This window comes from Ptychodera flava, chromosome 18, assembly GCF_041260155.1.
Source record: "Ptychodera flava strain L36383 chromosome 18, AS_Pfla_20210202, whole genome shotgun sequence".
Lineage (NCBI taxonomy): Eukaryota > Metazoa > Hemichordata > Enteropneusta > Ptychoderidae > Ptychodera > Ptychodera flava.
Genome location: NC_091945.1, coordinates 19,854,559 through 19,881,231, shown reverse-complemented (window position 1 = coordinate 19,881,231; position 26,673 = coordinate 19,854,559). Strand labels below are relative to the sequence as shown.

The 26,673-nt window shown below is 38.7% G+C and overlaps 2 protein-coding genes and 1 long non-coding RNA gene across 3 annotated transcripts in view; all 3 read left to right on the top strand.

The window, feature by feature from the left end:
* Nucleotides 1–1,231: 1,231 nt before the first annotated feature.
* LOC139117644 (uncharacterized) lies at nt 1,232–7,300 on the top strand. The gene is made up of 6 exons (XM_070680885.1): nt 1,232–1,451; nt 2,463–2,681; nt 4,214–4,432; nt 4,739–4,924; nt 5,301–5,528; nt 6,561–7,300. Exons 1-6 carry the CDS (start codon nt 1,232–1,234, stop codon nt 6,923–6,925), a joined length of 1,437 nt encoding a protein of 478 aa, XP_070536986.1. The 3' UTR covers nt 6,926–7,300.
* Nucleotides 7,301–9,727: 2,427 nt separating this feature from the next.
* Nucleotides 9,728–26,673, top strand: part of LOC139117643 (mucin-like protein) — a 54,761-nt gene continuing 37,815 nt past the window's right edge. Inside the window, exons 1-6 of the mRNA XM_070680884.1 lie at nt 9,728–10,129; nt 12,098–12,229; nt 13,133–13,240; nt 14,252–14,485; nt 15,406–15,528; nt 16,409–16,525. Coding sequence (XP_070536985.1) covers nt 9,946–10,129; nt 12,098–12,229; nt 13,133–13,240; nt 14,252–14,485; nt 15,406–15,528; nt 16,409–16,525 — 898 coding nt within the window. The 5' untranslated portion in view covers nt 9,728–9,945. The remainder of the gene's footprint in view (nt 10,130–12,097; nt 12,230–13,132; nt 13,241–14,251; nt 14,486–15,405; nt 15,529–16,408; nt 16,526–26,673) is intronic.
* Nucleotides 21,875–24,466, top strand: LOC139117100 (uncharacterized). Its single transcript, XR_011548454.1, has 3 exons — nt 21,875–22,103; nt 23,063–23,185; nt 24,356–24,466. It is a non-coding gene; the product is annotated as an uncharacterized lncRNA (long non-coding RNA).

The following is a 26,673-nucleotide window of genomic DNA, read 5'->3' as shown; positions in this document are numbered from 1 at the left end:
ATACAGTTGCACCCAGGGTAGAGATGTGATTATGTCAGTGTCAAAAATATGCAAATGAGGTAAAAAAGAGAAAATCCAGCGAATTGCTAAAACTCTGTAACCACGTGCTAGATATGGTTGAAACTTGTATTCACGTTGTTTATGGTGACTACAATTAGATTTGTTAAAATTGTGGAGAAATTTATATAGTTGTATTTGGAGGCATTTTTCCCGTTTTTGGTCAAAAAATCTTGTTCTCTGAAAGCGCTTGTCCTTTTGCCATGAAACTTGGTATTCGTGATCGTAGGGTTGGTCTCTATCGTATTTGACCAAATTGTGGTGAAATTTTCATATGTGTATATTTGGGCATTTTTTCCATATTTGGTCCAAAAAAAAATTTTCTCACAAAGTTCTTGTTGGATTGCTTTGAAGCTTGATACTCTTGATCCTGGGGTTGTCTTCTGTCGGATTTATAAAATTGTGGTGAAATTTTCATATTTTATTTTTGGGGCAATTTTTGTCATTTTTGGTCAAAAAATCATTTTCTCTGAATTAAATATTCTGATTGCTATGAAGATTGGTATGCCAGGGGTAAACATAGTTAAGTACACTCTCTCTGGCCTGCCATATCGAATCAAATGTGAGCAAAGTGTCATTGACGCTATGTTTTTCTGAATTTAATTGGTCGTTACAGAAATGACAACAACGGTAGAGGCCACTACAACTGCTGAAATGACAACCACTGAGGTAACAACAGCTGAACCCACTACTACAGAGGAGCCAACCACCACAGATATAACGATGTCAGTGCATACAACTACTCCATTAGAGACCACAACAGACATGTACACGACTACAGAGGAGACAACCACGGCATTGCAGTCAACAACAGCAGACTGGACCACATCGGAAGGTACAGATTGCTTGTTTACTCTTGTTTCGCGCTCGCAGAGACGTCTGTTGTAGTGGGCCCTTGGCCCAGTTGACACCTTAAATTGGCCTAAAAAGAGGTCGAAAAGCGACTAAACCCGGAGATTCAAAATAATGTGAACACGGCCCAAAATGTTTCTTATCTAAACACAATTTTGGCCAGGCCTCGGGTCTAAATGTGAACCCTTATGTGGGACAAAATTTTGGAAATGCTTTCCAAGTCTGATGTTTAAAATTAAGAATCCGCAAAGTATTTGTGCGATGTATTAATACCTTCAAAAATCAATATTTCTTTCTTGATTCGAATTTCCTGCTAAAAGAAATGACAACAACGGAAGAGGCCACCACAACTGCTGAAATGACAACCACTGAGGTAACAACAGCTGAACCCACTACTACAGAGGAGCCAACCACCACAGATATAACAACGGAGCCTGAAACAACTACTCCATTAGAGACTACAACACACAAATGGTACACGACTACAGAGGAGACAACAACGGCATTGCAGACAACAACAGAAGACTGGACAACGACAGAAGGTTAAGTGTATGGCCTCTGAGTCAGTTATTTTTTGTTGAAACATATAAATTGGATCAGGTTATCAAGGATGCGAGACAGAATTTTTCACCATATCTTAAAATGTTTTAAAGCTATTTCCTTCCTTTATATATTTTTATCTCTGAGTCAGATGAATTAAACCTTGTGAAATCTATTCGTTTTTAGCTCACATTTGGTATATGTATATATACCAAAAAGAGCTTACATGGTACGTCGGCGGCGTCTGTATGTATGTTAGTAAGTGCGGATGTATGACCGTCCACATCATAACTAAAAAACCGCAGCACCTACCAACTTAGTATTTGGTAAACAGGTGCACCCAGGGTTGGAGATGTGAATATGTCAGTGTCAAAAATATGGAAACGAGGTAAAACAAAGAGAAAATCCAGCAAATTGCTAAAACTCTGTAACCACGGGCTAGATTTGGTTGAAACTTTGTATGTACGTTGTTTATGGTGACTTTAGTTAGATTTGTTAGAATTGTGGGGAAATTTATACAGCTGTATTTTTGGAGCAGTTTTCCCGTATTTGGTCAAAAATCTCCTCTTCTGAAAGCGCTTGTCCTTTTGCCTTGAAACTTGGTATTCATGATCCTAGGTTGGTCACTATAATATTATTGAACAAATTGTGGTGAAATTTTTAAATGTGTATTTTTTAAGCATTTTTTCCATTTTTGGTAAAAAAACCCAAACATTTTCTCCCAAGTTCTTGTTGGATAGCTTTGAACCTTGATACTCTTGATCCTAGGGTTGTCTTCTGTTGGATTTCTTAAAATTGTGGTGTAATTTTCATATATTTGTATTTTTGGGGGAATTTTTGTTATTTTTGGTCAAAAATCATATTGTCTGAATTAAATATTATGATTGCTTTGAAACTTGGTATGCCAGGGGTAAACATAGTTAAGTATACTCCACCTGGCCTGCCACATTGAATCAAATGTGAGCAAAGTGTCATTGACGCTATGTTTTTCTTATTTCATTTGGTTGTTACAGAAATGACAACAACGGTAGAGGCCACCACAACTGCTGAAATGACAACCACTGAGGTAACAACAGCTGAACCCACTACTACAGAGGAGCCAACCACCACAGATATAACGATGTCAGTGCATACAACTACTCCATTAGAGACCACAACAGACATGTACACGACTACAGAGGAGACAACCACGGCATTGCAGACAACAACAGCAGACTGGACCACATCGGAAGGTACAGATTGCTTGTTTACTCTTGTTTCGCAGAGACCTTTGTTACGGTGGGCCCTTGGCCCAGTTGACACCTTAAATTCGCCAAGAGAGAGGTCGAAAAGCGACTAAACCCGGAGATTCAAAATAATGTGAACACGGCCCAAAATGTTTCTTATCTAAACACAATTTTGGCCAGGCCTCGGGTCTAAATGTGAACCCTTATGTGGGACAAAATTTTGGAAATGCTTTCCAAGTCTGATGTTTAAAATTAAGAATCCGCAAAGTATTTGTGCGATGTATTAATACCTTCAAAAATCAATATTTCTTTCTTGATTCAAATTCCTGCTAAAAGAAATGACAGCAACGACAGAGGCCACCACAACTGCTGAAATGACAACCACTGAGGTAACAACAGCTGAACCCACTACTACAGAGGAGCCAACCACAGCAGATATAACAACGGAGCCTGAAACAACTACTCCATTAGAGACTACAACACACAAATTGTACACAGAAGAGACAACATCGGCATTGCAGACAACAACAGAAGACTGGACAACGACAGAAGGTTAAGTGTATGGCCTCTGAGTCAGTTATTTTTTGTTGAAACATATAAATTGGATCAGGTTATCAAGGATGCCAGACAGAATTTGTCACCATATCTTAAAATGTTTTAAAGCTATTTCCTTCCTTTATATATTTTTATCTCAGATGAAATAAACCTTTGAAATCTATGCGTTTTTAGCTCACATTTGGTATATGTATATATACCAAACAGAGCTTATATGGTAGGTCGGCGGTATCTGAATGTATGTTAGTAAGTGCGTATGTATGTCCGTCCACATCAAAAACTCAAAAACCGCAGCACCTACCATCTTAGTATTTGGTGTACAGGTACACAAAGGGTTGGAGATGTGAATATGTCAGTGTCAAAAATATGGAAACGAGGTAAAACAAAGAAAAATCCTGCAAATTGCTAAAACTCTGTAACCACGGGCTAGATTTGGTTGAAACTTTGTATGTACGTTGTTTATGGTGACTTTAGTTAGATTTGTTAGAATTGTGGGGAAATTTATACAGCTGTATTTTTGGGGCAGTTTTCCCGTATTTGGTCAAAAAATCTCCTCTTCTGAAAGCGCTTGTCCTTTTGCCTTGAAACTTGGCATTCATGACCATAGGGTTGGTCTCTATCATATGGTGAAATTTTCATGTGCATTTTTTGGGCAATTTTTTCCATTTTTGGTCAAGAAAAAACATTTTCTCCCAATTATCTTGTTGGATTGCTTTGAAACTTGATACTCTTGATCCCAGGGTTGGCCTCTGTCGGCTTTGTTAAAATTGTGGTGAAATTTTCATATTTGTATTTTTGGGGCATTTTTGTCATTTTTGGTCAAAAAATCATTTTCTTTGAATTAAATATTCTGATTGCTATGAAACTTGGTATGCCAGGGGTAAACATAGTTAAGTACACTCTCTCTGGCCTGCCATATCGAATCAAATGTGAGCAAAGTGTCATTGACGCTATGTTTTTCTGAATTCACTTGGTCGTTGCAGAAATGACAACAACGGTAGAGGCCACCACAACTGCTGAAATGACAACCACTGAGGTAACAACCGCTGAACCCACTACTACAGAGGAGCCAACCACCACAGATATAACGATGTCAGTGCATACAACTACTCCATTAGAGACTACAACAGACATGTACACGACTACAGAGGAGACAACCTCGGCATTGCAGACAACCACAGAAGACTGGACCACAACAGAAGGTACAAATTGCTCGTTTACTCTTATTTCTCAGAGACCTCGAAAAAAAATGTTTTTTAAAAACATCGCTTCATATGTTCTTCTCTTGGAGCTTTTGGTTAAAAAAAAAAAACATATTTGAAGGCACCAACTTGTTCATGAAAATATACTATTCAAATGTTTTCCATACATCGGTGTCTGTGGAATGCCGAGTGCATATTGGCCGGCGAAAGGATGAAATCAGTGGCCATTTTCTCACATTATCAGCAAACGGAAATTTCTCAACTGTCACCCTGATGAAAATGGATGTCTGATGAACTGTTCTGTAGGTTCCACCACAACGGGTTTCACCATCACAGAAGAACCAACGACAACCGATATTTACTCGTCAACAGAAGAAACAACACCACTAAGCCCTTCTCCATCGACAACCGATGAACGAACGACCCTCGACCTGACAGTAACCATGGAATCATCCACCGAAACTTCGACGGATGACCTAGTGACTGGTACAGGTATCATGTGTCATGATTATTATAACGTTTCAGATTCACTCTTTAATATTCACTTGAATATGTTTCAAAATGGCGCTACATCCTTGACTTTCAATCACGAATGATGTTTTGGAAGTCATTACCAGACAGAGATCGCCTAACATCACCCCTTCTGTAGGGGAAAAAGCCGCCAGACCTCATCATTTCTATCTGGAGGCTGGTCGTTTGGGTTGTTGAAAATAAAGATAAGTAATTTAAACATAAGCTAAGCCGGGCATAGTCAATCGTCTGCCTTGGAGGTAAAGGGGTACTTATTCGTGGGAAGAGGGTTATTATCTGGTAATTGATGAACAAATGAACCACCTTTGATGTACTCCGATGCCTATTGTTACCATAGATACCACGGAGGATGCCATATCAACCGATCTGACGGCCAGCAGTTCCGAAACAACGTGGGTCATCTCAACAAGCGACGGCACGACGGACGAAGCCACGGAAACCAGACACACCGAGCACGACATCCCATCAACAACAAAACTTCGTACAACCCTCACGCAGACGACACTGAAAGAGTCGACTGTGACGTCACCATCAAATGCAACCGTTGAAACGACAGCCGCAGCTGGTATGTATGTTGACAAAGTAGACTTCCTCGCTCCTTCCTCTACACGAACGTCAAATTTATTTATTACCACATCATAGAGGGGGAATTTACATTGACAGAATCAACATTTTGGAAATGACACTGAACAAACTTCTTTCACAATAGGGCCGTTCACAGTTTACGTCACTGTTCTCTCATTAATATGCAAAAATAAATATTTGTCCGCATTTTTAGATTACGCTTTTGAAAATTACGCATGCAAGAACGACGAAAATACATCTCAGTGGGCGACTGCTAGTGTAACAGTGAATAATAAAAAACATATTCACGACTCAGAGTGCAAGCTGCAAAAACAGCCACTGCAACATTGATAAATTTGTCTGCATTTCAAGCAGTGCAGTGTCCATGTCACACACATACAGCTATAGTTAGTAACAAAGCTGTAACAGTGTACAGCACTATTGCGTTTTACGTTTATTGTACGACTCCTCCACATAATATCATCTGTGTAGAACTGAGAATAAATATTTGTCCAAAAGTTTTGGACGAGACATTTGTATATTAATCTTTCGGGAATATTGTTAAAATAGTACTTGCAATACATCTCGTTTCGTTTCACAACTACATGTAAGCCTTTCACTTTTTTAAAATATACAAGGCACAGTTTACTTACATTGAAAACTAATGTGAGCTAGTACAATAGTTGCCATGACTCATCAGCGAAATTTCTATTTGCGCCAATTTTCTTGGGAAAGAAGACGGGGAATGAATACGAACAATTTTGTGGGCGAAGAATCAAAATATAGCTTCTTCGGGTATGAGCATTGAAATAGGTTTGAACAGACCCTCAGAGTAGCATGTCATCAACACTGCACTCAAACATCGACCTATATCTGATCCGAATTTCATAGGGGAGTTTACGGATTAAGTAAATTACAACTATTCTTTGTAAAGTTTAAAATTATTCGGGAATCGAACCTGCACTCACGTGCGCAGACGTGACTGACACACCCTTTCATCAGGAAACTCAGTTATTCACTTTCAATCTTACAGAAACCTCAGCTACTGGTTTGATTATTGCAATAAGCGTCACCTCCACACTTGTTCTCATACTTGGTGGAGCACTGGCGCTGGTCATATTCCTCATGTTCCGGGGGCGGAGGAGGAAGGAAGACCGAGGACAGGACGAAGCAGACACGGAAGTAACAGAGGAAAATACCTATCAGACAATACGGACTTCTGTTGGTCCTGATGGGAGCCCCCTCTATGATACGATTCACGAGTCCGGCGATGGACAGCCTACTGATCTGCAAGAACACGAAAAATTGGACACTTTCCGATCGTCGGGTATCTACCAAGCGCTGGATCCCGCACATAGAAACAGTGAACACATATACATGAGCCTGCTCAACATATGAGATCGGACAGAAGTGTACTTCTTACTTACTGCCATTCGGACTTACTGATATATGAAATGAAGAAAGTCACTCTGATTCGCATCGCCTTGCTTTTTAATTCGAGTGTCTGTCGTTGACGACGTCGGATGTTCTCCCGTCTGTTGTTATATTTAAAATGTGCATACCGGATGTTTTACATTCTCGTACACTCAATTTCATTTACCCTGTAGTTGTCTGTACTCAAAACCAACACATTTATATCGATTAATATTTGGTTTGATCCCTGATGACAAATGATAATATTGTTGACTCAACATATTTGTCCACAGCATCCTAAAATTTTAGGGGTATTATTGCAATGAAGTGAAATTTGCTGACTCGCAACCACATAAACTTCTTACAAAAATCTTTCACTTTCGAGGCGCATACTACCTTAATGGCTAAGGTATAGATTTGAAATATAATGATGGAAATTGTGTATTGAAAATGTACTGAATTATTTACATTCGCGTGACAATTTTCCTTCATTTTCTACGGTTATTTATTCTATTCAAGACAAGAACTTTCCGTGTTTTGTTTTTTTCAAATCTTTTATTTCATTTCATTTCAATTGATCGACCAAAGTAAAACAGAATGGCGCTATATGTTAAAGTACTGTACCTGAGCCGCCATCGATCACAGACTCCGTCGTTGTACATCGGTATCACCGTCGAGCTGGGTGAAAGGTCACGAAGCTCGTCAAATGCCATGGTAACTATATGCCTGAACACTGAAGACTGCATTGTACTCTGATAATAAGTATATTATTTGTTTAATGTTTTACTCTTCTGGAATGTGTAATATTTAGATTGCGAATACCATGGGCTCTTCTTCCTCCATGGAGCTGTTGTACTCTGTGTTTGTTGGTTGTCTGTCTCATTGTACATATTTTTAACTGTACAGAAGCTGCCCGACTATCAGGTGCGCATAATCATCATATTAACAAGGCTTAGTTAAAAATCGAAAATTGGACAGAGAAGTATTCAGTAAAGGGAGGATTATTGAACTTTTTTAATTCAGGGAAAGTGACTTCTACCGGAGAAAACTAACTACAGGTTCTGAAACTATGAAAAGAGGTCTCGGCCGAAATGTCGAGAAGCAATGAAATGTCACATACTTTATACTATTTTCATACTTAAATTGAATTTACTCAAACATGTTGCTCTTTTTCAAGTTATGCATAGCATTACTGTCAATATTTCAAAATAAATAGAAATGGAAAACCCCAACTACCAGTTTCTAAGATGTCATATCTGGAAAGGCCGTACACCCTTTAATGATATGTACAGTGGGTTTCAATTCGGTGCCACAACTCAGCATGCAGACAGATACACTGTATGTACAATATACGATCAGCTTGGGTATCACCACACATTTTCAAAGTCAACGACTTATTGATTAGTTACAATAAACCAGCATAGGACAAGTCTGTCTGGACCGATAGCTGAATAGCTGATTGCACTTGATCAACGATGTAACTGTTTTTAGTAACAATTACAGCTGAAAGTTGGGAGATATTTGCAGAAGGTAAAACTGTCTCACATACAGAGTTGTGAAACCGAATTGAAACCCACTGTAAAAATCCTTCCTCGAAAGTCTACAGATATTGAACAATATCGGCTAACTTATATCTCATCAAAGACGATCTAATTCCTTCGCTAACTCCTCTGATTGACACACTTGTATAGGGATGATCATCTTCACCCGCGTCGTATACTTTACCCAGATCTTAGGCTTATATTTGCGTTGTGGTTGTACGGGACGCCACACGGAAATAAAATGTCACGTGACACATGTTTCTGACCTATACAGGGAATCAGTTTGCAGACGACAATTTTGAACAGACAAAGTAATCACGAAAACATGTATATTTTGTTGCCGTTCGAAACGACGTCACAATGGAAACAATATGAATTTTACTTTAAAATGGCAAGGTCATCAGATATAAGTGTAATTATAGGGTAACTGTTGTTATCAGTGTCCGCATTGTCACAGTTTGTATGGTTTTCTGACCATGTGACTGAAACTTGACAGAACTACGACGTCATGACTTTGATCAGAATCTTAGGCATTCCATGTCGCGATCATAATCGGCCCTGTGGTGGTGTTGTCAGAACCTCTTTCGAACTATCATTCATAAAGGTTACAGAAAAGTCATCTGCAACATGAGCAAATTTTTGCGTGCTAGGAAGAAATAAAATGTTCCTTTGTCAGCGATGACGTCATCGTTATCTTCTCACTGATAGTCTCTGAGATATGTCCACAATGGCAGAATGCCATTGATTGTTTTTCAAATTTAGGATAATTACCAAAGATGACAGTTGTCTTAGATCAAATGTACACTTTGTTTCATACAGACAATTGATTTTTTTTTCAAATCGATTGCCAGGTCACGTGACAACTAAATTCATCTGCCGTCATCAATAAACACGGAAACCAACCAGAGATAAGCCCTGTTGTCCACAGATAACCTTGTCATCAACAAAGGTCAGACGTACCACGATGGCAAATCTTCAATACTTGAACAGAGGAGTTTGGGTGTTACAAAGTCTCCCAGTCCTTGTAAAAATCAGACATTACATTTTGTTTCCCCCTAGCGGATATCACAATTTTCAGTGTATTTGGAAATGATCAAATTTAAGTCATATTAAATCTCCGTACCATTATCGTCGCTTGCAAAGCACAACCCACATGGTGCACGGCTTACCATTTGAACTAATTTATAATCTAGATTCAAACTTTAAAGGCGTTGACCATTAACCAGTCATTTTTGTGCACATTCGTTGCGGTCCTGTGTTATAGCTTTTCCCCAGATCAATCAGATTAAGTAATAGGTTGAGATCTCACGAACTGGGAGACAAATGATCTGAAAGGTAACGTGTCATATGTTCTAATACGGAACTAAAATCCTCCTGGCATCTCTTGCACATGACAATACGTGATTGTTCACACCAGACGAGGAGATACCCTGACCGCCCAGTGTTCTGTCACTGAACTGCGTCATGAGTATCTCTGCATTATTCTGCACGAAAATCGTAGTGTTTGTGTTATTCTTCGCGGTCGTTGTATTCGCTGACACAAATGATGTGTTCAGAGAAGACGAGGGAACTAATTTATTAATGACTCCAGCACAGAAGGAAAATGCGGAGAGCCTCCATACAGGACGTCGTAGTGCGGAAGCACCAAGTAAGTACAACAACTTTGTGGTAATCCGTCGGTGTTCATCAGGGAATTCAATCGTCGACAAACAATATCTCGATCATTGGATCCCAAGATGCACCGCAAATCCTAAACAGAAAGCCACCGTGCAGCGCAAAATATCCATAGCCATGGTGGTCGAGGTATCATCGCTGATATGACTGAACATGCTCAGCCAGGGGCGTAGTTCAACCCTCTCTTGCGGAAATAGAATGGGATTTAAATTTTGTCTGTCGATTCAATAAATTTTAAAACATTTGTGGACGATCTGATACAACAACAGATTTTGTGGTTTCTCATTTGTGGCACTATGTAAAGGCACATAAATCAGAGACTCTGGAACGTCAGAAGTCTATTGTCAACTTACAGAATATTCTGACCAGACTTGACGATGTAACCCTCGTGTCTGCAGTGACAAACCTACCATGACAAATAAAATGTCCAAAATTTCTGGTAAAAGATTCGAACGTAGTGACTAAGCTATCGAAGCTAACGATTGTCCGGCGAAAAATTCGAGGACACTTTCTCCCAATTTAAATTATTATTGACGCAGCACTAAATGGACTTGGTCAATTTAAACTCATAGATTATTTCATGTATGAAAATATGGGGAGAGAATCGTCATCCCCGAATTTCATTTCATTTCCGCATAGCAAAATCGTACCGACACCATGGTGTATAAAGAGTCTTTCAAAACAGTCTACCTGTTTGAACTTTACATCGCAATTGATAGCATACCGAAAGCTTATCACTCATGCGCACTTCTTTCTTTATATCGCGATCTTCAGCCATTTTAACTAACTGATCTAAATACAATAACTCAGCCTCAGACAAAAATATTGCGTTGTACCCATAGCCTGACCAATCGTAAGTTTTATTCGCTGAACGGATCCTGATTTTTTAGCGCAAAACGCAAGATCGGAAATGGGGGCATAAGCAAATTATTCAAATTCATCGCGACATGGCCTGAAGGTCGTCGCATCGGTGAGCCAAGAAACTTGGTTGCATATTAGTCTGGTAATGTATGGCTTCTTCCCCCATATTAAGTAATTATTAAACGCCCGTAACATTTCATGAACATAACAATAATGGTTGAGCAACATGGTGGTTTCCATAATTATTATTCCTTGAAACTCCATTAGCTGTAAAGTTTAGAAGTGTGTCCAAGTAATTTTGTTCTATGAAATCTACTTTCTTCTTTTTTACTCATAAAGTCATGTCTGAATGCCTGATGTCCAACTAATCAGTAATGCGTATATGAGAGTAATGACAAATGCTATGGATGTTAAGGCAAATAGATACGCTACTTATAAGTAACGTATCTATTTGCCTTGTCGTTTTGTGTTTTTAAACTCAACCGTAATTAAGATTGTCTCTTCGTTATTTTCCACGAGTTTGAGGTAGATAGGCTCCTGTTTCACCGGAGATTCACCAACTTCGACCAACTTTCTCATATACTTGACATAGTGTACTATACTTAAATGTAATTTCGTCAAAAAGTATCACAGCATAAATTCTCTTTTAATAGTAGATGGCCACAATCTTTGCGCTGCGTATCATGGCGCAACGTGTTTACCGACAAAGAAGATATCATAAGCGACTGTATTCTATGGAAGTTCATGTCACGTGATCAGGGTGCTTGATGCAGTTCCGGATAATTTTCTGTTTTAACTCCTACTTGCTTGATAATTTGTTATAATTACATTGCATTGTGGAAAATCGGGTCGGTCTGGCAAAGATTTACATAGCGTAGGTTTTACCGAATTTTGCCAGAGAATGATTTCCAAAATAGGTATGATCTGTTTTGGTTTATTATTAAAGTGATGTCATAATTGGCTTTTCAATAATTATCATGAAATTGCAAACTAATTTGTAAGGTTTTCAGAGAACTTTTTGTCACAATAGATCGAATATTGAAGGGTTTTTGTTCTTTGTTAATCTAACTTTTGAACACAGTCGTCCCTCCGATCAAACCGATGACAAAACCACGAGAAGAAATAGCCGTCTCCGCTACAGTATCGTCGTCATCATCAACAAGCGTCAGAATCCAAGCACTGGCTTTGAAAACACAAAGCGTATGTCGATGCGGTAAGTGTTCATGAAATCTCGTTTGGCACAGACTCTTGTCGCTCTTCTGCTATCGCTTCGAATCTCAGAATCCATGTCAACGAGACAATAAACTTAAAAAAGGGAAATCCAACCCCTCTTTTTGTGTGTCAGGTTGGGCCTGTATATTTCAAATGTATTAGTTCCTTGAAATGGACAAGATTCGATTTTCACAAAAGTAAGCTGATGAAAACTGTATGCATGCTCTGTGCGCTTCAAATCAATCAGCAACAAGCAATGGACAAGAAAAATATTTTGTAACTTTTAGAGCCCTATCCCCGAGACGTTAAGTAACTTTACCATCATGAATAATCAGTTTGGATCAGCTTTGAATGTGCATAACATATCATTGTGTAGATAAAGTGGGGAGGATGGGATATCTTTCACCATGGTGTGTTTTTACGTATGGCATCATAAGTGTTTCCGTATTTTCATGGAGTCGGGGAGATAATAGACTTGTATCTAAAATCGTCTTTCGCGAGTTACCACACGTGACACTACACATAAAGATTTAATACTATACTAAATAATCCTACATAAGAGAGTGCACAGCTGGCCATGGGGCAGTATTAGTATAACAAAACTATAAAAAATATTTATGTTGTTAATAAATTTATGATTATGAACATTAAAATATAATGTTCTGTTATTATCATAATTGTATACTAACATAAGTAACAAACTGCACTGCAATCCTGTATGGTGTCCAGAATTTATGCCAAATTCATGTGGTTGTAGTACATACCCTCGAGAATATAGTCTTTAGCCGTAGAATTGAATAGTAAAATGCGGTCATAGTACTGCCTCGGCAGTCTCTTTACTGTTCAATAAATTCGGCTATCTGGATAAGTCTAGCATTGAGAATAGCTTCACGCTTCGTTTTAGCAACATGTGTTCCTGAGTGTCAGAATGGAGGTGAATGTTACCAATGTGATGATGAACCAGCACGTTGTTTTTGTCCTCCAAACTGGCAGGGAAGCACTTGCAGTCATGGTAGGTGAACTTGCCATTGATGTAGAACCACTTAAGTTTTGGTGTTTTTACACTGATTGACGTCATTGCCTGCCTTCTCTAGGTCTCACTGACATGTTTATTTGACTATGAATTTCAGACTAGTTTGCGTGGTCTGTCTGTCTGTCTGTCTGTCTGTCTGTCTGTCTGTCTGTCTGTCTGTCTGTCTGTTTGAATGCATCTATGTATGCCAATCTATCTATCTATCTATCTATCTATCTATCTATCTATCTATCTATCTATCTATCTATCTATCTATCTATCTATCTATCTATCTATCTATCTATCTATCTATCTCTGTATTCTATGTATCTATGCATGTGTGTGCATGTATGATGTATATCTGTATGTATGTCTCTGTATGTATGTCTGTCTGCCCGTCTGACCATCTGTCTTTCTTTCTATCTGTCTGTCTGTCTGTCTTTGACGTTGAGCCGATAGCACTCATGCAACACGTTGGTGTTAGTGTTAAAGGGATATAGTCGTCGGAGCTGCGCCTGTGCGAGTTTCTTGTTTACAAACAATGTATTTCGTGCACGATATCAAGATGCACCTCATCATCATAGCTGCAACATTCAAATTATACGATGGTAGATTATGACAGACATATTTTAACTGTCATCAATCACCATTGAGCCTTGGATACATTGTTGCCATGGGTCGTATGAGTCCCATACGACCTTTGAGCGCAGTTCCGACGACTATATCCCTTTAATGTTGGTGTATATTAAACTGAGTGTATTTTCCAAAATGGCATACAAGTATAGCACAGAAACACAAAAGAAAATGAGGACAGGAAAAATTACAGGTCTCGCTCATTTCACCGACTAGCTATTTACTGTCATTTTGCCTATGTTTTCGTAAAAAAATGATATAAAAGAGATCAGCGAAAAAATGTGTCACTTTCACTCCGTTAACAAGAGCGATTGATCAACAATGATTATTTTGTGGTTAAATTGTACACAATCTGTGTATTATTTCTTTAACGTTTAGATGTTGACGAATGCCAACAAGGCTCCCATGATTGTGACGAAGTTGCTATCTGCACCAATACCATAGGTTCATATATTTGCACGTGCCCAGCTGGTTACCGTGGTGACGGCACCTACTGTGAGGACATTGACGAATGTGAGGAAGGACTGGACGCTTGTTACGGTGGTGCAACGTGTAAGAACACAGAAGGATCTTATGAGTGTATCTGCCCGAAAGGAGTAGACGATTGCAAAGGTATTGATCATCGTATAGTGACTTCCCGTAGCTACGCGTGCTCTATCACGTCCGCCAGTTTGTCGGCACAGATGCACCGTGGACGAACATACCAATCATATATACTTGTCCCATGTCACACCACAAACTATTATCTGTCGCACGGCATACATACAAATATATGGCCACATTTTAACATGCGTTCGTACACGGATATCGATTACTTTGTTTGTGGTTTGTTTCCTCACCCAATGAAAACACCTAGTGTACTCTGTAAATACAACAGTCAATTCCATATTCTCCTATGAGAGTTCTAAGAATTTGATACTGAAAGTGGAAGCCGTTATAAGCGCAGTTTCATCTTCATTTTCCTGCATAAATACACGGTGATATCATTCAGACATCCGAGTTTTCCAGAAATCCTTGACAAATGGACAAACAGAGGAATTTGAGTGAAGGCGAAGGGTTGCTTGTAAGAAAATACTGAGTGTTATCCTTTAACAGGACGAGGCAGAAAAACACTTGGCCCATATGAAGCATGGCGTGTGGGCTTGTCGTGATTCTCTCATCATGAAAGGCGCCCTCATACAAGAACAGATTACTACCATACGGTGAATCTTGTCCAGTGTTATTCCGTCGTGCCCTATGAAACAGTATCGAATTGTGAATAAGAGTCAAGGCAGGCGTGGATTTTGTTGCCAACACGGAGATAAATAGTCAAACCAATAGATATACGGATATTTGGTATTGCTTGATAGATGATTAAACGAGTGGCTTGTATATTTTGCCACAGGGTGGCGCCATTCTGTGTGACATCTAACGTAACGTAAATTTAGCCTAAAGCATTCGCTGCTAAGATCATATATTCTTTATTGAATTGTTATCCACTTATCTATTGGTTATTCAGACATTAAACGAGCCGTAATTTCTTTCATATGCAGATATCGACGAATGCGCTCTCGGGTTGGACGATTGTCAGCAACGATGTGAAAACACTTTGGGGAGCTATGTTTGCTATTGTGACCCGGGGTATGTCTTGCAAGAAGACGGGAAAACGTGTGAACGTAAGACATTCTTCTTTTGTAAAAAAACTGCATTAAGCTTTCTTTCACAGCCACAAGGTAATGAGATTCTGTGCAAAATTGGAAAACATAAATAGATACTAAAAGCGATGTATTCATTGCTTTGATGAAGATGGTCTGTGACGTGCGATGTTTGACTGTGAGTATGTTAGTGCGAGTGCTTTATGAACTCTACAGTGTGTCGAGGTCCGAATAATTTTAAAAACTTCGCTCGATTATTGAACCATTCTTTTTTGAGGATGAAGATTTAGTCGACCGCTATCGATTGTGATGAATTCGCTAGGTGACTGGGTGCCGTACGTTGTGAGATCGAATCCAGTAGAAAATTTACTGAACTCAATCGATTTACAAGTTACTTGGTACATCACGATTAATAAAAAGTAAATTTGTTGTCGAATCATTCTGCATGATTTTTAGTGTACATCTCTTTACGAGCTAAGATAGGTGAACAAAATCACAACGCGATTTGAACAAGAATAATATCCGAAGGTTACTGGAGATTTTGTCACCATTCACTTGATTCAGGTAGTCCATACACAAATATTAAACACGATATACATGTAGGCAATACTCTGAAATCCGCAAGCGTGTTCTTGGTTGTTTACGGCTATGCAGGCTTCTAAGTTTTGCTCAAAGTTTGGTATCACCGAAGATCGCCCTCACAAAATTTACAAATAAACAGCAACACTATAAGCTATAGCTTAGCAGAATGTGGGCTTTCACAAAATAAAGATATGATAACTTGAAAGCTTGTATTGTTACAAGCATCCATGTATGTCATTGCATATACGTTATCTTAGAGTCTTGTTTTCAGGCAATAATTACTTGGATAGTTCTCATTTTAAGTATCATATTTTAACAGCTGAAAATACCTGCAGCAGAACATGTGACAACGGAATTTGTTACCTTGACGGGCAAAATGAGCAGAAATGTCACTGTGACAGGGGCTATGAACAAGTCTTGGATGGCAGTTGTAAAGGTAATTAAAATTTCGTTCCTCGTGATTGATTAGCCTGACAATGGAAGGTTTTCTTCCTCTACATTAAGTGACATTTCGTGAACGTAACAATAATTACTTTCCCGCTTGTTTTCTTAAGACGTTTGTCACAGTTTGGCAAAATGGTGCTTTCCATGATTGCAAGTGTTATTCCTCGAAGCTCCATTAGCTATAACGTTTAGAAGTGTGTCGTAGTAATTTGCTTCCGTCAAATACAATTTCTTCTTCTTCTTCATTTTGCTCATAAATTCATTTCTGAATACCCGATGCCCAACTTGTCAGTAATACGTATATGAGAGTAATGTTCAATACTATGTTGACAACTGAATTTTAGTTGGAACTAAAATTCATTGTAACACACCTCATCCGCAGTCTGTGTTCTAATTCGCCAATTGATAGTCACGTGGGATGCGTTCTTTTTGTGCTGATCCACGTAAACGACGTCATCAGGCATCATTTGTCGGAACTGTTGCCTGCCAGGCATCAGTTCCGAAAAATGATGCCCGCTGACGTCAAAAAACATTTGCACATGCGCGAACTGGAATGTAAACAAAGATGTCGTCTGCGGCCGAGCGAAACGATAGTCGAGAAATTTCTCGGTTTATCCTACTTTCTGAAGAAGAACTGAATGCTCTGGTTTCAAACAAGGACTCGAAACGAACGAAGACGATAATCAAAGGTGCATTGAACGTTTTGCAGAGGTATTGCGACCCTGTCGGCAAAAACTTTTTCTTGCTGAACCACTCCAACATATTACATCATAAGCTTACATGCGACAACTTTTGTGAATGGTACGTTCTTATGTATGACTACGGATGAGGTGTGTACAAAACACATATTGACTGGCCATTAGGGCAACAGCATACGTCTGTACCCCGAGGGACTGTGAGTCACCCCAAAAACAGACTGTTTCCCGAGGCCGTAGTCAATATGTGTATACTGGTCAACAATAACTTTGTATGGTATGCATATTGTACACAATAGATCGTGTTGGCAAGGCTATTTCAGCTAATATGTCATTTTGTCAAAATGCTTGACGTAGAAGAATACGTTACCTATCTATTTGCCTTGTCGTTTTGTGTTTTTAAACTCAACTGTAATTAATGTTGTTTCTTCGTTATTTTCCATGAGTTAGACGTGATTCACAAACTTCAACTTGTATAATAATATTTGACATAGTGTTCTATACTTAAATGTAATTTCGTTAAACAATTATCACAGCATATATTCTCTTTTAATAATAGATGAATGGCCACAATCTTTGCGCTGCGCATCATGGCGCAACGTGTTTACGACAAATGAAGATATTATATAAGTGACTATTTTATGGAAGGTCATGTCCACGTGATCGGCTTTTTTGATGCAGTTCCTGATAATTTTCTGTTTTAACTCCTATTTGCCTGATAATTTTCATAATTACATTGCATTATGGTAAATGGGGTTGGTCTAGCAAAGATTTACATAGCGCAGGTTTTTACCCAATTTTGCCCTACAATGATTGCCAAAAATAGGTATTATCTGTTTTGGTTTATTATATAATGATGTCATAATTGGCTTTTCAATAATTATCATGAAATTGTAAACTAATTTGTAAGGTTTTCAGACAACTTTTTGTCACGATAGATCGAATATTGAAGAGTTTTTGTTCTTTTTAATCTAACCTTTGAACACAGTCGTCCCTCCAATCAAACCGATGACAAAACCACGAGAAGAAATAGCCGTCTCCGCTACAGTATCGTCGTCATCATCAACAAGCGTCAGAATCAAAGCACTGGCTTTGAAAACACAAAGCGTATGTCGATGCGGTAAGTGTTCATGAAATCTCGTTTGGCACAGACTCTTGTCGCTCTTCTGATATCGCTTTGAATCTCAGAATCCATGTCAACGAGACAATAAACTTAAAAAAAGGGAAATCCAACCCCTCTTTTTGTGTGTCAGGTTGGACCTGTATATTTAAAAATGTATTAGTTCCTTGAAATGGACAAGATTCGATTTTCATAAAAGAAATCTGATGAAAAGCGTATACATGCTCTGTGCGCTTCAAATCAATCAACAACAAGCAATGGACAAGACAAATATTTTCTAACTTTTAGAGCCCTATTCTCGAGACGTAATAAGTAATTTTATCATCATAAATAACCAGTTTGGATCAGCTTTGAATGTGCATAACATATCATTGTGTAGATAAAGTGGGGAGGATGGGATATCTTTCACCGTGGTGTGTTTTTACGTATGGCATCAGAAATGTTTCCGTATTTGCATGGAGTCGGGGAGATAATAGACTTGTATCTAAAATTGTCTTTCGCGAGTTACCACACGTGACACTACACATAAAGGTTTAATGCTATACTATATAATCCTATATAAGCGCGTGCAGAGCTGGCCACGTGGTAGTATTAGTATATGAAAACTGCAAAAATATATTTATGCTGTTAATAAATTTATGATTATGAACATAAAAATAAAATTTCCCGTTATTAACATAATTGTATACTAACATAAGTAACAAATTGCACTGCAATCATGTATGGTGTCCAGAATTTATGCACAATTCATGTGGTTGTAGTACATACCCTCGAAAATATAATCTTTAGCCGTAGAATTGAATAGTAAAATGCGGTCATAGTACTGCCTCGGCAGTCTCTTTACTGTTCAATAAATTCGGCTATCTAGATAAGGGAGCGTTCAGTTTTTACGGCCTGGGGGGCCGGCAAAATCTTGTCGCCGGTGTTCAAAAAATATAGACCCCCCTGCATTTTTTGTGAAAAAAAGATGACCCCCCCCCTTTGTCAGACGAAAAAAATTGATGACCCCCCCCCCTGAAAAATAACCAAAACCCATATGTCAAATTTACCAGCATGGTTTGGATTTGAACTCCGGTACGCGGCGCACTTTATTCGTGTAGCAGAGATGCCAGTGCACAAACTTCTCAGCCACATCCATTGAAACGTCTGTTAATTAGGACGACTGTAAGGCAATTTTAACTTCATTTCCATAGACAACTCATGTCCATGGACATTGTATAAAGTAAACTTTATTGGAGTGGTTCGCCAAAGGCAGCCCTCCGGTTAAGAGGGTCATGGGCCATTACGAAAAGTCAACTTTATTCTAGTGGGCCACCAAAGGTGGCACGCCGGTAAAGAGGGTCGATCATGGCTATTGCATAAAGTAGACTTTACTGGACAGGGCCGCTGAAGGCACGCGGCCATTACCATTATTCAGTGCGTGATCCCAGGGGTCCCTCAAAATGTTTCTAATACAAGCCGCGGCTTCAATTGGGAATTTTATGGTTAGATTGCTGTGGGGTATTACATAAAGTCAATTTATTGTAGTGGGCCGCCGCAGGCAGCCGCCGGTAAAGAGGGTCAATCATGGCCATTGCATGAAGTAAACCTAATTGGAGTGGGCCGCCAAAGGCGTCTGCCCATTAAGAGGGTCATGGGTACTAGTAATACATAATGTATATTTATTGTAGTGGGCCGCCGAAGGCGGCCCGCCGGTAAAGAGGGTCATCATGGCCATTGCATGAAGTAACCTAATTGAAGTGGGCCGCCCAAGGCGTCTGCCCGTTAAGAGGGTCATGGGTGATACATAATGTATATTTATTGTAGTGGGCCGCCGAAGGCAGCCCGCCGGTAAGAGGGTCGATCATGGCCATGGCATAAAGTGAACTTTATTGTTGGTATTATGTTTTTTGAAAATGTGGTGACCCCCCCTTTCCTACCAGTGAAAAAGCGATGACCCCCCCCCCCCTTTGCGGATTCCAAAATTATGATGACCCCCCCCCCCCCGCCGTAAAAACTGAACGGTACCTAAGTCCAGCATTGAGAATAGCGTCACACTTCATTTTAGCAACATGTGTTCCTGAGTGTCAGAATGGAGGTGAATGTTACCAATGTGATGATGAACCAGCACGTTGTTTTTGTCCTCCAAACTGGCAGGGAATCGCCTGCAATCATGGTAAGTGGACTTGCCATTGAAGTAGAACCACTTAAATTGTGATGTTACTACACAGATTGACGTCACTGCCTGCCTTGTCTAGGTCTCACTGACATGTTTATTTGACTATGAATGTCAGACTAGTTTGCGTCTGTCTGTCTGTTTGCATGCATCTATGTATCTATCTATCTATCTATCTATCTATGTATCTATCTATCTATCTATCTATCTATCTATCTATCTATCTACCTACCTACCTACCTACCTACCTACCTACCTACCTACCTACTACCTACCTACTATATATCTATCTATCTATTATCTATTATCTATCTGTCTATCTGTCTATCTAACTAATTATCTATCTATCTATCTATCTATCTATCTATCTATCTATCTATCTATCTATCTGTCTATCCATCCATCTCTGTATCTTATGTATCTATGTATGTGTGTGCATGTATGATGTATATCTGTATGTATGTATGTTTGTCTGTCTGTTTGCCTGTCTGTCTGTTTGAATACATCTATGTATCTGTCAATCGATCTATCTATCTATCTATCTATCTATCTATCTATCTATCTATCTATCTACCTACCTATCTATATATCTATCTATCTACCTACCTACCTATCTATCTATCTATCTATCTATCTATCTATCTATCTATCTATCTATCTATCTATCTATCTATCTATCTATCTATTCATCTCTGTATGCTATGTATCTATGCATGTGTGTGCATGTATGATGTATATCTGTATGTATGTCTCTGTCCACCTGCCTGCCCTTCTATCTGTCTGTCCGTCTGTCTTTGACGTTGAGCCGATAGCACTCATGCAACACGTTGGTGTTAGTGTTAAAGGGATATAGTCGTCGGAGCTGCGCCTGTGCGAGTTTCTTGTTTACAAACAATGTATTTCGTGCTCGATATCAAGATGCACCTCATCATCATAGCTGCAACATTTAAATTATACGATGATAGATTATGACAGACATGTTTTAACTGTCATCAATCACCATTGTGCCTTGGATACATTGTTGCCATGGGTCGTATGAGTCCCATACGACCTTTGAGCGCAGTTCCGACGACTATATCCCTTTAATGTTGTGTATATTAAACTGAGTGTATTTTCCAAAATTGCATACAAGTATAGCACAGAAACACAAAAGAAAATGAAGACAGGAAAAATTACAGGTCTCGCTCATTTCACCGACTAGCTATTTACTGTCATTTTGCCTATGTTTTCGTAAAAAAATGATATAAAAGAGATCAGCGAAAAAATGTGTCACTTTCACTCCGTTAAGAAGAACGATTGATCAACAATGATTATTTTGTGGTTAAATTGTACACAATCTGTGTATTACATCTTTTTTAACGTTTAGATGTTGACGAATGCTACGAAGGCTCACATGATTGTGACGAAGTTGCTATCTGCACCAATACCATAGGTTCATATATTTGCACGTGCCCAGGTGGTTACCGTGGTGACGGCACCTACTGTGAGGACATTGACGAATGTGAGGAAGGACTGGACGCTTGTTACGGTGGTGCAACGTGTAAGAACACAGAAGGATCCTATGAGTGTATCTGTCCGAAAGGAGTAGACGATTGCAAAGGTATTGATCACCGTAGAGTGACTTCCCATAGCCACGCGTATTCTATCACGTCCGCCAGAGTTTGTTGGCACAGATGCACCGCGGACGAACATACCAAACATATATACTTGTCCCAGGTCACACCACAGACTACTGTCTGTCGCACGGTAAACGTACAAAATATATGGCCACATTTTAACATGCGTTCGTACACGGATATCGATTACTTTGTTTGTGGTATGTTTCCCCCGCCTAATGAAACATCTAGTGGAAGTGTACGTCTGTAAATACAACAGTTAATTCTATATTCTTCTATGAGAGGTCTATGAATTTGATGCTCAAAGTGGAAGCCGTTTATAAGCGCAGTTTCATCTCCATTTTCCTGCATACACTCAGTTAAATCATTCAGACATCCGAGTACTTCAGAAATCCTTGACAAATGGACAAACAAAGGATCTGAGTGAAGGTAAAAGGGTTGCTTGTAAGAAAATACTGAGTGTTACCCGTACAGGACGAGGCAGAACAACACTTGGCCCATATGAAGCATGGCGTGTGGGCTTGTCATGATTTTCTGATCATCGAAGGCGCCCTCATACAAGAAGAGATTACTACCATACGGTGAATCTTGTTCTTTGTTATTCCGTCGTACCCTATGAAACAGTATCGGATTGTGCATAAGAGCAAAAGCAGGCGGGGATATCGTTGCCAACAGGGAGATAAATAGTCAAACCAATAGATATACGGATATTTGGTATTGCTAGATTTACCCGTCATTGCTTGATAGATGATTAAACGAGTGGCCTGTATATTTTTGCCACAGGATGGCGCCATTCTGTGTGACGTCTAACGTAACATAAATTTAGCCTAAAGCATTGCAGAAAGCATTCGCCGCTAAGATCATATATTCTTTATTTAATTGTTATCGACTTATCTATTGGTTATTCAGACATTAAACGAACAGTAATTTCTTTCATATGCAGATATTGACGAATGCGCTCTCGGGTTGGACGAATGTCAGCAACGATGTGAAAACACTTTGGGGAGCTATGTTTGCTATTGTGACCCGGGGTTTGTCTTGCAAGAAGACGGGAAAACGTGTGAACGTAAGACATTCTTCTTTTGTAAAAAAACTGCATTAAGCTTTCTTTCACAGCCACAAGGTAATGAGATTCTGTGCAAAATTGGAAAACATAAATAGATACTAAAAGCGATGTATTCATTGCTTTTATGAAGATGGTCTGTGCGATGTTTGATTGTGAGTATGTTAGTGCGAGTGCTTCATGAACTCTACAGTGTGTCGCGGTCGGAATAATTGTAAAAACTTCGCTCGATTATTGAACCATTGTTTTTTTTGAGGATGAAGATTTGGTCGAGCGGGTTTGACTGTGATGAATTCGCTAGGTGACTGGGTGCCGTACGTTATGAGTTCGAATCCAATAGAACATTTACTGAGAACTCAATCGATTTACAAGTTACTTGGTAAATCACGATTAATTAAAAGTAAATTTGTTGTCGAATCATTCTGCGTGATTTTTAGTGTACATCTCTTTACGAGCTTTAGATAGGTGAACAAAATCACAACGCGATTTGAACAAGAATCAGAGTTCCTTAATATCCGAAGGTTACTGGAGATTTTGTCACCATTCACTTGATTCAGGAAGTCCATACACAAATATTAAATACGGTATACATGTAGGCAATACACTGAAATCCGCAAGCGTGTTCTTGGTTGTTTACGGCTATGCAGGCTTCTACGTTTTGCTCAAAGTTTGGTATCACCGAAGATCGCCCTCACAAAATTTACAAATAAACAGCAACACTATAAGCTATAGCTTAGCAGAATGTGGGCTTTCACAAAATTAAGATATGATAACTTGAAGGCATGTATTATGTATTGTTACAAGCATCATACATTGCATATACGTTGTCTGAGAGTCTTGTTCCCATTACTTGGATAGTTCTCATTTTACGTTTAAGTATCATATGTAAGTAAGTAATTAAATTCTTTGTTTTGCGTCCACTCTAAATGGGAAAAGGTACGCGTCTAAGCGGCTGAAAAACACACACAAGAAAATTAACACAATGTAATTTGATTGCAGCAAATAAAAAATTGTAACAAAATTTTAGTTCAGAAAAGCTAAGCGGTCATGTCCTAAAATTTCCTTTTCAAATACATTGTGTGTGTTTTTCATGAAAACCTTAAAAACCTACGCGGGTGGGACGCAAAACAAAGAATTTAATTACTTATGTAAGTAAGTATCATATTTTAACAGCTGAAAATACCTGCAGCAGAACATGTGACAACGGAATTTGCTACATCGACGGGCAAAATGAGCAGAAATGTCACTGTGACAGGGGCTATGAACAAGTCTTGGATGGCACTTGTCAAGGTAATTAAAATTTCGTTCCTCGTGATTGATTAGCCTGACAATGGAAGGTTTTCTTCCTCTACATTAAGTGATATTTCGTGAACGTAACAATAATTACTTTTCCACTTGTTTTCTTAAGACGTTTGTCACAGTTTGGCAAATTGGTGCTTTCCATGATTGCAAGTATTATTCCTCGAAGCTCCATTAGCTATAACGTTTAGAAGTGTGTCTTAGTAATTTTGTTCCGTGAAATACAATTTCTTCTTTTCTTCTTCTTCTTCTTTTGCTCATAAAGTCATTTATTTCTGAATACCCGATGCCCAACTTGTCAGTAATACGTATATGAGAGTAATGTCCAATACTATGTTGACAACTGAATTTTAGTTGGAACTAGAATTCACTGGTCAACAATAACTTTGTATAGTATGCATATTGTACACAATAGATCGTGTTGGCAAGGCTATTTCAGCTAATATGTCATTTTGTCAAAATGCTTGACGTAGAAGAATACGTTACCTATCTATTTGCCTTGTCGTTTTGTGTTTTTAAACTCAACTGTAATTAATGTTGTTTCTTCGTTATTTTCCATGAGTTAGACGTGATTCACAAACTTCAACTTGTATAATAATATTTGACATAGTGTTCTATACTTAAATGTAATTTCGTTAAACAATTATCACAGCATATATTCTCTTTTAATAATAGATGCATGGCCACAATCTTTGCACTGCGTATCATGGCGCAACATGTTTGCCGACAAAGAAGATATATAAGCGAATGTATTCTAACATTTTTGGAATTGTTATGAAAGGTCATGTCCACGTGATCGGCTTTTTTTGATGCAGTTCTGGATAATTTTCTGTTTTAACTCCTCTTTGCGTGATAAATTATTATAATTATAGTGCTTTGTGGTAGATGGGGTCGGTCACGCAAAGGTTTACATACCGCAGTTTTTTACCGAATTTTGCATAAGAATGATTGCTAAAAGAAGGTACGATCTGTTTTGGTTTATTGTACAGTGATGCCATAATTGGCTTTTCATCAATCGAAATTTTGATGTCACATCAAATTGTAAACTAATGATTTGCAAGGTTTTCAGAGAGCGTTTTGTCACAATAGATGGAATATTGAAGAGTTGTTCTTCTTTTTCTAATCTAACCTTTGAACACAGTCGTCCCTCAAACCAAACCGATGACAAAACCGCCAGAAGAAACAGCCGTTTCCACCACAGCATCATCATCACCATCATCATCAACACCACCATCAACAACCGTCGGAATCAAAGCACTGGCTTTGAAAACGCAAACAGTATGTATAAACGGTAAGTATTAATGAAAGCTAGTTTCGCATCTACTCCTGTCGAATCTCAGAATCCATGTCCACGAGACAAAAAAAAACTTTAAAAAGGGGGAAATCCAACCCTCCATTTTGTCTGTGAGGCAGGGCCTGTCTTTGTAAAAATGTACTATTAGTTTCTTAAACTGGACAAGTTTCGATTTCCACAAAAGGAAGCCGGTGAAAACTGTATGCTCCGTGGACTTTAAAACAAGCCGCAACAAGCTATAGACCAGGAAAATATTTTCAAACATTTAGAGCTTTGTCCCCGGGGACATTCTACCCCATGAAACTTTATCATCATGAATAATCAGTTTGGATAAACTTTGAATGTGCACAAAAGATTATTGTGTGGGAAGGAGGGATTATCGTTCACCGTTATGTTCTTCTGCGTACGGAATTATAAGTTGTTTCAATATTTTCATTGTTGCATCTGAAGATTGTCTTTCGCCAGTAAGTACACGTAAGACTACCATACATACACTTAATCCTACCCTGTACAATCCTATATCAGATATTGCACAGGGCCAAAAGCCGGTATTATTATAACAAAACTGTAAAAATATATATTTAAGCCATAATAAATTATGATTATGAACATAAAAATATAAATACTTTTTAAATGCTTTATTGACACTCTTAACCCTATGGAAGGGTAAACATCGTCATACATAAAGACCTGAAAGAAGCAATACAATGAGAAGCAAAAAAAAACTAAACAAAACCAGCAAAAATATAATAATCTGTTATTATTTTACACTTACTTAAGTACCAAACTGCCCCGGAATCCTGTATAATTTTCATAAAGTTTGCCAAATTCATGCAGTTGAAGTACACATCCTGGAAATAGTCTTCTGTTTTAGCATTGCACAGTAATATGAGGTCAC